Source organism: Podarcis cretensis (assembly GCF_951804945.1).
Source record: "Podarcis cretensis genome assembly, chromosome: 16".
NCBI classification, from domain to species: domain Eukaryota; kingdom Metazoa; phylum Chordata; class Lepidosauria; order Squamata; family Lacertidae; genus Podarcis; species Podarcis cretensis.
The window spans coordinates 9,571,438-9,583,276 of record NC_137186.1 but is presented as its reverse complement, the minus strand read 5'-3'; the positions used below and the strand labels follow the sequence as shown (position 1 = coordinate 9,583,276).

At 49.4% G+C, this 11,839-nt stretch overlaps 1 protein-coding gene across 1 annotated transcript; it reads right to left on the bottom strand.

The window, feature by feature from the left end:
• Window positions 1–799: 799 nt before the first annotated feature.
• HAX1 (HCLS1 associated protein X-1) lies at window positions 800–10,174 on the bottom strand. The gene is made up of 8 exons (XM_079958438.1): window positions 10,040–10,174; window positions 8,614–8,834; window positions 8,181–8,338; window positions 4,947–5,004; window positions 3,596–3,705; window positions 2,679–2,796; window positions 1,798–1,921; window positions 800–942 (listed from the first exon to the last, which is right to left on the bottom strand). The coding sequence occupies exons 1-7, from the start codon at window positions 10,090–10,092 to the stop codon at window positions 1,833–1,835; spliced, it is 807 nt and encodes a 268-aa protein (XP_079814564.1). The 5' UTR covers window positions 10,093–10,174; the 3' UTR covers window positions 800–942; window positions 1,798–1,832.
• Window positions 10,175–11,839: the final 1,665 nt, after the last annotated feature.

The window sequence follows — 11,839 nt, the reverse complement described above, 5'->3', positions numbered from 1 at the left end:
CTTTCTTTCTTTCTTTCTTTCTTTCTTTCTTTCTTTCTCTTCCTTCCTGCCTTCTTTTTTTTAAAAAAATATTTTTTATTAGGATTTATAAATGGACATACAAAGCTTAATATCAAATACCTTTTTTGGGGGGGAGTCAAAAACTAAAATATTGATCTAAATACAATAAGAACATAGAAAAAAAAAGAGAGAAAGAAAAGCAGGAAAGACAGAGAGAGAAATACAGAAGACGAAATAGGTAAGAGATTTTTTAAAAGAGAGAAAAAAATAAAGTTCAGAAATTAAAGAACTTCTGACTCTTTGCCTGGCTGCTGTACATAAACAACATTCACTTCAGCCACTCCAGTTTAGCATCCTATAAAAGTCACGTTCTATAAACAAGCATCATCTCCCATCCTCAAATTCCAGTCTTCTTTTTTCATTGGGTTGTTATTTTTCTTCCTTTTCAGATTTGAGGCCGAGCTCCATCAGGCCTTATAAGAACAACTCTTTCAGAATGTGTGCCCTGAGTTTGTTTTTTCCCTCTTCCCTCCCTGTCCCTTTCCCCTTGCGTGCCGTGTACCTTCTAGCTTGTAAGCCTGCGGGTAGTGACTGTCTTGCTTTGACTGCATGTAAGCTACTCTGGGAGCCTTTTTGGCTGGAGAGCAGGGTGCAAATGCTCTAAATATATAAGCAATTTGACACGACACAATGGATGTGACAGGGTTATTTTTCGGTCTTCAAGAGGAACGACTGAGCAGGAGGGTTTGCCCTTTTCATTCCTGCTAGAGGCAACGGCAAATAAGCACACAGAAAAATCTTATGCATAAATAAAGGCTATTTAATGTTATATTTCCGGGAGATGGAGCCCACATGGAAGAAAGAGGAGGCCGCAGGGAACTGAAAACACGCAGGAAGGAAGCAATATCTGAAACGGAGGCCTTGTCCGCAGAGGGCACAAATCTGAAAAGGAAAAACAACAGAAACTCAATGAAACAGAGAAGAACACAACGTCCCTCCCTCTCCGCCTTGCTCTTTCTCCCCCCAAATCTCCATTTTCATTCTCACCATAATCCTGCAAGGAAGTTTATGTTGCGAGCTTGTGACTGACTCAGTGACCTTTTAGGGCCAAGTGGGGATTTGAACCCAGGCCTCTCTCCGGACCTCGTATGACACTCCAACCCACAACACCACACCATAGCTGTCAACTTACAGATTTGAAAATAAGGGACCAGCAGCCTCGAAAATAAGGGATCAGCAGCCAAAATAAGGGATTGTCCAAGCACAGGTATGTTCAACTTCTGAGCCCCTCCGAGCCAAAGGCAGAAAGCCCAGCCAGCAGCCACACGAAGCCTCAAGCGGTGGTTCCCACAGCGCAGCAACCCGGCAAAGGGGATGCAGCAAGGAAAACCACCGTCACCTCTTCGCTGGGAAGCGCTGAGCAAAGGTGAGTTCCCAGGCAACGCGGCCGATTTGATCGGCACAAGGCATGCAAACTCCACCCCCCAGTCGTTCTTAGACTCCTTATTGGGTGAGCAACGCAGCCAAGCAACACAGTTGGAGCCTCCCTCCTCCCTGGCCAGCATGGAGGGAGGGAGAGGAGCTGCTTTCTTTGAAACCCAGGAAATTTAAGGGAAATCATCAATAAGGGACAGCAGCGGGACACGGCGCTGGGATAAGGGACTTTCCCGCCAAATAAGGGACAGTTGACAGCTATGGTTGGCTCTAGCGCCACCTGCTGTTGGGCTCCCTGCCTTCCACCCTACCAGCCCCAATGGGTGCCAGCCTTCCACTGCATAGGAAGCCCTCAGATCTTACCCTCTAAGGCCACCCACCAGGCAGAACTATCGGCTCTAGAACCAACGGCCGAAAAAGGTGTCCAGGATGGAAGCGGAGTCGCCTAGGTCCTCTCCAGGGCGTGAGCGGAAGGGCGACAGGTCTCCTGCGGAAGGAACCAGCCCGGTTAGCCAGAGGTGGTGTCATGGATAGGCTGGATGCCAAAGAGCAGTGGGAGGTACCAGCTGAGGAACCCCTGAGGGAAGAAGGCTTCAGAGCCAGGGGAAGGTGATGGGTGGTCAGAGGGAGAAGACTGGGAGGAGGAAGTGTCCGGAAGATGAAGAGGGAACAGGGTTTAGTGAGCAGGAAGAGGCAGTGACAGAGAGCGGTTCAGACTCAGAGGCAGAAGTGGATGCTGGAGAGGAGGAGGTGGCCAGGCTGCTGAAGAAGCCAGGGAGTCTCCCCCTCCTGCTGTGTGACCAGCTCCTCTTCCCTCCTAGTCTCCCAGAACCAGAAGAGGCATGAAGAGGGTGAAGCAAAGAGTGACAAGACGAAGGAGTCTCAGGTTGCTGGGGAAGGGCCCTGGGGAGAAGCCTTAGAGAGCGGTGGAAGGCAGGGACCTTCCGTCCTCACAACTGCGTCAGTGGGGCAAGACCTACTGGGAAGAGTTGCTGTGCTCGCTAGGCCTGGACTGCTTTCTTTATTTGAATGAAGAGTGAACTTTACTGACACATAAGGACTAGAAACTTAAAAAAGAAAAACCGGAGAAGCAAAAGTTGAGATTCTTAGGAAACTTCTGTGTGCTTCTCAGGAACAGCAGAACAAACACTATGCCGAATCTCTGTTTCTCGTGACTGTTTACCCGCAAAGGCCAGCATGAGATGGAAGTTCTCTCGAACCAGGCTCCCCCTCCTTGCACTCACCTGAGCCTCTTTGCCGGCCACCGTCAAACCCCGGACGTGGCTCCCCTCCACTCTGGCGAGTGACAACTGTCTCCTCGTGACCCTGACTGTCACGCACCGTCCGTCTCTCTTCCACCGTCTGAAGCAAGAGGATGTAAGGGATGAGTAAAATTTGGGGAAGATTCCTGGGGTAGAAGTATAGACCCTGCTTGTTAAGAAGGGGATCCAGTAGGATCCAGTGTGAGGAATGGCATGCCAACATTCAGAGGAGACCTTTCCGTTTCCAGGGACCTCAGGAGTCAATTCCTCCTAAACTGTTTTGAAGATTAATAAATTACTGAGCCCATTGTGTAGTTTGTCATTTTTCAGTTTAAAGCCAGGAGGTCCTGAGAAATGTCAGTCAGCAGAACCCCCTGCTGCCAGGTTAAAAAGTAAACTTCACAATGCAGCTTGACGCTCTCTTCAATTCATCTGAATGCAGAACATATTGCTAAATTATCAGTACATTATACTCTACTTATCACTATATAATAAAATTGTCAGGCTGTCATCACGCTGCAGTTTGCATGGCCACCAACAGGTGGCCCCACAAAGTGACAGAGCAGAACAATATTACATATTGATATGTTACCCTTCAACCACCACCCAAGGCCAATTAATGCAGATAAAATATTCAACGCAATGAAATAAACCTATCCATCACCATTGCTTCTCAACCTCTGCTTGGCAGAGAATCTAGTTTTCAGGAGTGAAAATCCAACGGACACAAGTACCATCTAAGTACTCCTGAAAGTAGATCTTCAAAATGAATGGGCCTAAGTGAGTCATGTCCATGGATTTTGAATGGGACTATTCTACATAAGGCTAACCTGGTATACACACCCATTCACACACACACACACACACACACACTGGATTAAAGAAGCTTTGGCACATACCCCATCTGGGGCTACCACTTTTGTGATTGAGACGCTTTTGAAATACGACCGGGGTTGGGCTGGGGGAAGAATAGTCTCGAGCCCTTTGGACGTGACCTGCGAGTCCAGATCTGTAATAAAAATGTGACCGAGTATCAGCTAAGCCAGTTTTTACACTCACACACCCCTCTCCATTCTTCCCGCAAGACATCCAAGTTTCCACAACAATCCCCCCTTAAGAAAACAAATTCAGCATGTCAAAACACTTTTGCTTAGAGTGTGAATCATTTTTAACCGAGAGAGAGGCTTCTATGCTTTCCTCTGCAACAATAAGGACTAGGCACTTGAATGCACAAGAGTTGTCCTGGCAAAACAGATCCGGCTAAGTCCAGTATCTGGCTCCCCACAGAGGCCAAACAGAAACCTCTGGGGAGATCACAAGCAACAGCCTCCTGCTGCCATACCTAGGGGTTGCCATGTGCCTGGAATATCCCAAATATTTGGCAGCAGCGTCCTGGTAAAAATCAGAGAAATGTCTGGGAAAATCCAGTAATATGGCAACTCACGTCGGCAGTGCTGTTTTTGGCGATTTCCCATAAAAATAGCTCCAAAACAGTAGTTTTGTTTGCGATTTTGCCCAAAAACCTCTATGACCTTGGGCAGAACTATAAAAAACCCCAATAATTTTGCCCCCCCCCCCTCAATGCTCAACAAATTTTCTGTCCGAATTTTCACTGTTTGAAATATGGCAACCCTAGCTATCCCCAGTCACTGAACACATACTCAGATATACTGCTCCTGAACATGGAGGGTTTATCTTCCCAAAACGAAAGGGTAGATTCTTGCATCACACAGCAAATTATTTTTCGCTCCATAAGACGCACTTTTTCCCTCTTAAAATCTAAGGAGAATTGTCTGTGCGTCTTATGGAGCGAATGTGTGGTCCCTGGCGCTGGGTGGGTGGGTGGGGGAACCCGGGATTCCCCCGCCAGCCCCGAGAAGCTCCTGAGCAGCTTGCGAAGCCTCCGCAGGGCGGCAGGGAGCCTTCATCCCACTGCCCTGGGGAGGTTTCGCGCGGCTATCACTGGCTTTTGCAGGAGGTGGGGGAAGGGACAGAGCAAGACTCTCTTCACTTCCCCCACCTCCTGCAAAAGCCCCCAGGAACCGCATTTTTCTTGAATCCCACCGCCAAAGTGGGTGTGCCTTATGGAGCGAAAAATACGGTACATACACTCGCATATATACAGACACCCAGCCATTTCCAAAACACTCATGAATAATCTGGGTGGTCTCAAAAGACCCAGACATGTGGCTCTTCAGACGTTTTGCCCCAAACCAACCACTGTTCCCTCCCCGCCATTTGCCCTCTGACCTCTGTCTTCCTTTGGGGTATCTTTCAGTTCTGGGAGAGGTGGATCAGTCTCTCGCAGCTGTAAAAAAACAACAGAGAACGCAGTCAGTAAGGTCTGTGAAAACTGTGCGAGCGATGGGAGAAGGAAAAAACAAATGCAGAAGGAGAAGGCGGAGTGATATGGCAGAGTGATTGAAAGACTGGCTATCCAAACAGCGTTCACCCATGACAGGGCCTTTTTAGTGATGGCTCCCCAGTTGCGGAATCCCCTCTCCATCATTATTAACTTCCAGGAGGAATTGTAAAAACACTTCTCTTCACCCAGGTAATTGGTTGCCAAAGAAGACTGTTCCAAACAACCCTGAGATCACTGCAAGGAGAATTGTTTTCAATTGTAATTGCTTTTAGAATGTTCTAAATTGTTATTAGGGACATGGATGGTGCTGTGGGTTAAACCACAGAGCCTAGGACTTGCCGATCAGAAGGTTGGCGGTTCGAATCCCTGCGACAGGGTGAGCTCCAGTTGCTCGGTCCCTGCTCCTGCCAACCTAGCAGTTCGAAAGCACGTCAAAGTGCAAGTAGATAAATAGGTACCGCTCCGGCGGGAAGGTAAGCAGCGTTTCCGTGCGCTGCTCTGGTTCGCCAAAAGCGGCTTAGTCACGCTGGCCACATGACCTGGAAGCTGTCTGCAGACAAACGCCGGCTCCCTTGGCCAGTAAAGAAGAAGAGGAGAAGAGTTTGGATTTGATATCCCGCTTTATCACTACCCAAAGGAGTCTCAAAGCGGCTAACATTCTCCTTTCCCTTCCTCCCCCACAACAAACACTCTGTGAGGTGAGTAAAGCGAGATGAGCGTCGCGACCTCAGAGTCGGTCACGACTGGACCTAATGGTCAGGGGTCCCTTTACCTTTAAATTGTTGTTGGTTTTTGAATCTTTTTGTTATAGCTGTATATAAAGGTAAAGGACCCCTGGATGGTTAAGTCCAGTCAAAGGCGACTAAGGGGTTGCGACACTCATCTCACTTTCAGGCTGAGGGAGCCGGCGTTTGTCCACAGACAGCTTTCCGGGTCATGTGGCCAGCATGACTAAACCGCTTCTGGCGCAACGGGACACCGTGACAGAAGCCAGAGCGCACGGAAACGCCGTTTACCTTCCTGCCAGAGTGGTACCTATTTATCTACTTGCACTGGCATGCTTTCGAACTGCTAGGTTGGCAGGAGCTGGGACAGAGCAGCGGGGGCTCACTCCATTGCGGGGATTCGAACCGCCGACCTTCTGATTTGCATGCCCAAGAGGCTCAGTGGTTTAGACCACAGCACCACCCACATCCAGAGTAGGAGGCATAGCTATATATATAGTTATCTGTTTGCTGCCTTGGGCTCCTTGGAGAGGAAGGGCAGGATCTAAATTCCATCCATCCATGGAAATAACTCCCTGCCTGCAGAAAAGTAGCCTATCAGGGGGGAAATGCTACAACAGCCCTATCTGTGACGTGCTCATTTCCTATGGGAAAGGTCTTTTTTGTTGGTTTTTTAAAGCATGCGTGAGATTGTGCAGAAATATCACCGTGCCCCTCAAAATTTAAGGGGCAGAGCTGTAGCTCAGTGGTTGAGCATCTGCTTCTTGCATGCAGAAGGTTCCAGGTTCAATTTGTGACACCTCCAGGCAGGGCTGGGAGAGACACCTTGTCTAAAAATCCTCAGCAGCCACTGCCAGCCAGTGTTGGCAGAACTGAACTAGACGGACCAGTAATCTGATTCAGAACGAGGCAGCTTCTTGTGTTCCTACCGGTCATGTGACGTAGTGCCACCCCGAATTCTACCACCTTAGTCTTCCAACTCATTCTGCATTATGGGCAGAACAGGTCAAACCAGGTAATTCCTTTGCAATGATCCCTGATGTCAGGGAACTGCCATCAGCTCAGAGGCGAGAGGTGGAAGGGCAGTTGTGTTACAGGGAGCCTCCGAAGATCTTGCAAAGCAGTTCTTCCTCTGGCGAGGAGGGAAGCCCCACCTCCAGTGGGGAAGGGGCACAGGGATCAGAAGATGGTAGGGAGAGGACAACACCGAGCCTGAGCAAAGCGGAGGGGAGGCAAGTCCCCCTTTGCCAGCGCCCACATTGCGCAGTAGGTTTGCGCGCAGAGAGGGGAGGAGAAGGATGGGGGTCACACGACTGTTATGCTGGGGAAGGTATAAGGACCGCCCACTCCCAGATTCTGCTAGCGACTGAGCAGACATGGACTTGCGACACTCTGAGCTGTAAATACTTTGTACAGATAATAAAGCCTGGAAAAGACAGGCTGGAGTCTTGTCTGTTTGCTCTTGAGCAACCACACCAGCACCTGACACCTGACTTTGGGGATTTGTTTAAGGAGCAGACTGTCCCCATCTCTCTGGCCACCGCCCCTGCCCAAACATCAGGCCTCCTCTGCCAGAATTGCAACCACTTCACTTGGCCACCTCAGTGGGAGAGAAGAGAAGCAGGGCAGCTCCTACTGGAACCTGAGTTTGCTTTTTTCCTCTTCCCTCCCTGTCCCTTTCCCCTCGTGTGCTGTGTTTTTTTTCTTAGGATGCAAGCCTGCGGGCAGGGATTCTTTGATTTAAATGATTATATTTAAATGATTAAATGACCTTTAAAGCCCTTCACAGCCTAGGACCCTCGTACCTACGGGACCGCCTCTCCCGGTATGCCCCATGGAGGACCTTAAGGTCCATAAATAGCAACACCCTAGAGGTCCTGGGCCCTAAGGAAGTTAGATTAGCCTCAACCAGAGCCAGGGCCTTCTCAACACTGGCTCCGGCCTGGTGGAACGCTCTGTCTCATGAGACCAGGGCCCTGTTGGATCTGATTTCTTTTCACAGGGCCTGTAAGACAGAGTTCCGCCTGGCCTTTGGATTGGAATCAGTTTGATTCCCTCCCCCTCTTTCTTTTTCCTTTCTCCTCCTGTAAAGAGGCTGCATCCTAATGTTTTAATGTCGTATTTTAATCTTGTTTTTTAAATTGTATTTTAATCAATTTGTTTTTATTATTGGTTGTTGGCCGCCTTGAGCCCAGTACTGGCTGGGGAGGGTGGGGTATAAATAAAATTATTATTATTATTATTATTATTATTATTATTATTATTATTATTATTATTACATAAGCCAATCTGGGAGCCTTTCCTGTAGCAGAATGGGGTACCAAACACTCTAAACCAATAGGTAAAGATGAGGCATCGTATCAGGGATGGTCCCCAATTCAGAGTACCACACACCCCTTGTAATGGCTGCCAGGGCCTCCTCTCTGGAGCTGTGGGGCCTGAGTCGTCCTCTAGGGCTCTGCTGCTGGACCTCTGGCTATCCGGATGTTTCAGCATGAAATCCCGCAGAGTCTGCCTCTTCTCAGGTGATGGTGCCGGTGGCTCTGGGAAATCTGTGGGCAGATAAACAACAATTGTTCATTTTGATTTTATTTATTCTGGGGTTAAGGCTGCGGCTCAGGGGCACAGAATCTGCGGAGAAACCGCCGTCTGAATATCTGGAGAGTTGCTCCCTTTTATTCAGGACCATGAGGACTAGAATCCTGCAGTCTTTTTAAGGGAAGAGAAGAAGGTTCCAGGTTCAGTTCCCACTTGCCCACTTCCCTCCAAACCGGGCCATCCCTAGCAGGACGCAAACCCAGTTGAAGCCGCCCAAGATCTTGCCTACCAAAGGGCCCAGAAGGCAAACTCCTCACTCCCATCTCTTGGAAGAGGTTGTTGAAATCCTGGAACAGCTCGTCAAACCCGAAGGTGTCGTGGAAACGCATCCCGCCTGGGCTGAATGTGAACCCGAACCCAAAGTCCCCCGGGTGCCTCGCCCCAAAGCCATCTTCATCATCATCGTCATCGTCGTCCCGTGTGATTCCTCCAAAGAAGGGGTCGCGGGGCCTGTAGCAACAATGGGGAGAAGGGGAGAGGTGTTATGGGGGGCGGGGTGTTGCTTTAAATGTTAACGTGCTTGCTCAGCCTTAGCGGGGCTTATTTACTGTTAGGCGGCACTCTGTTTAAATAAACAAAAATCAAAACAGCATGTAATGCACAATGCAACCCACAGCTTGTAACTACAGTGGTACCTCAGGTTACAAACGCTTCAGGTTACATACGCTTCAGGTTACAGACTCCATTAACCCAGAAATAGTGCTTCAGGTTAAGAACTTTGCTTCAGGATGAGAACAGAAATCGTGCTCCGGCGGCACGGCAGCAGCAGGAGGCCCCATTAGATGAAGTGGTGCTTCAGGTTAAGAACAGTTTCAGGTTAAGAACAGACCTCCGGAACAAATTAAGTACTTAACCCGAGGTACCACTGTACATAAAAATGGCTAAAAACGATTACATGGATGGACCCAGGTTTAAATCTCCACTTGGGGATAAAATGTGGGGCGGGGCTTGGGCCAGCCTATATCCCTCAGTGCAGCCTACCTCGAAGGGTTGTTGCAAGGGGAGTCGGGGACCCTCCAGCTGCTTTTGGGGAAGAGCAGGATACCCACAGGGGATGCGGGTGGCGCTGTGGGTTAAACCACAGAGCCTAGGGCTTGCCGATCAGGAGGTTGGCGGTTCGAATCCCCGCGACGGGGTGAGCTCCCGTTGCTCGGTCCCTGCTCCTGCCAACCTAGCAGTTCCAAAGCACAAAGTGCAAGTAGATAAATAGGTACCACTCCGGCGGGAAGGTAAACGGCGTTTCCGTGTGCTGCTCTGGTTCGCCAGAAGCGGCTTAGTCATGCTGGCCACATGATCCGGAAGCTGTACGCCGGCTCCCTCGGCCAATAAAGCGAGATGAGCACCGCAACCCCAGAGTCGTCCGCGACTGGACCTAATGAACAGGGGTCCCTTTACCTTTTAGGATACCCACACGTCGTTAAAACGCCACCAAATAGGCGGATTACTTGGACCGAGGCCTTAGTAAATAATTCGATCGCTTTGCCAGCTGCAAGGCAGGCAGAAACTCGCCCGGTGCAGCCACAAGGTGTTGAAGGGAAGCTGCCCCGGTGGGATTTCCGCCTGCCAAGCTTTGAAAAGCTCAGAGGAGGAGAGGGGGCAAAATATTTGCGCACAAAATAAGAAGCGAGGAGGATCCTGATTTCCCAGCGCCTCACCTCCGCTCCCCGGGGAAGCCGAAGAAACCCCGAAATACGTCGTAGAGGCTCATTCCGCGGCCAGCCGTAAAGCAAAACCGCCACGCCTCCCTTCGCGCTTCCGCCACTCTGCTGTGAAACGCCCCCTTTCCTCCTCCCCCGCCTGCCCTTATATGGCGGCCGTAAAGCGAGCCAGGCTTCACGACGCTACCTCTAAACAACACCCCAGAGATAGAACTGACGTTCTCCTCTCCGGCGGCTCATAGACTTATTCGTGAGTTAGACTGATGCAATGCGCAAGTTTCCGAGTTCAATCCCAACGTCCCCCAAGGGACCTTGTAAATCGATGGAGAATTTAGAGTATCTTAAGAGCGATTGTTGACTGGCGCTGCCAGAGGGCACCAAGTATTATTATTACATCGTAAATTTTAGCCTCACAGAGGTTGATGTAAAAGCTTCCCTTGCCTGCAAGAATGCTGATAACTGGAGATATCTCAATTTCCATTCAAATCTTCAGTTTTTTTCAGGTTTATTGTAAGCAGGCTGGCTGGCAGGCCCTCTCCTTTTTAACTATTGTACACCACCCAATTACTTAAAGACTTAAATGCAGGTTTAGTTTTGTACAATAGTTAAGGGGCACAAGGTTTTGCTACCATCCCTGGACAACAGATATTCAAGGCTGCCATAGAACAACTTTGGACCCAGATGCCTCCCAGAATTCCTCCTCCAGTCCAAAGATCTACGGGCTAATAGTTCTAGCGAAGGGATAAAAAACAGTTGCACCATAGAGACCAACTAAGTTTGCTATTGGTATGAGCTTTCGTGTGCATGCCGACTAAGAAGTGTGCATGCACACGAAAGCTCATACCGATAACCAACTTAGTTGGTCTCTGTGGGTTAAACCACAGAACCTAAAACTTGCTGACCAGAAGTTCGGCAGCTCGAATTCCCGCAACGGAGTGAGGTCCCGTTGCTCGGTCCCTGCTCCTGCCAACCTAGCAGTTCGAAAGCACGTCAAAGTGCAAGTAGATAAATAGGTACCGCTCCGGCGGGAAGGTAAACGGCATTTCCGTGCATTGCTCTGGTTCGCCAGAAGCGGCTTAGTCATGCTGGCCGGCTCCCTCGGCTTATAGAGCGAGATGAGCGCCGCAACCCCAGAGTCGGCCACGACTGGACCTAATGGTCAGGGGTCCCTTTACCTTTATGGTGCTACTAGGATTTTTTTAAAATTTTGTTTCAACTATGGCAGACCAACACGGCTACCTACCTGTAACTAGAGATGTGATATTTGGGGAGTGTTGATGCATCGAAAGGGCTCTCTTGGGGTGGGTTATTGGGGAAACTGCTGGAATAATCCACCCCTCTTGGATAGCCACTTATCCTTGGTCTTTCTGGGGGTTGAGCAAAGCAGGTTCTGCAGATACTTCGCAACACTGCAATACCTTAAGAACCGCCTTTCCCCATAGCTGGAGGACCCTGCGCTCATCATCTGAGGCCCTTCTTTGTGTGCCTCTTCCATGAGAGGTTGGGAGGACATCAACAACCAACGGGGCCTTTTCTACAGTGGCTCCCCGCTTGTGGGAGCTCACCTGGCACCTTCATTACATAACTTTGGGCACCAAGGAAAAAACATTCCTTCTCCCAGGCCTTTGGCTAAGCAATTAATGGCTTGGGGGTGTGTGCTGTTTTTCTTACTGTTTCTTTGCGTTTTTATATTGTAAAACAACCTGCGGTCCTCAGATGAAAGGCAGCATTGGAATTTATTAAATAAACTACCACGAGCCACTCAAGTTCAAAGTTATCCGCTAAATTGATATTATG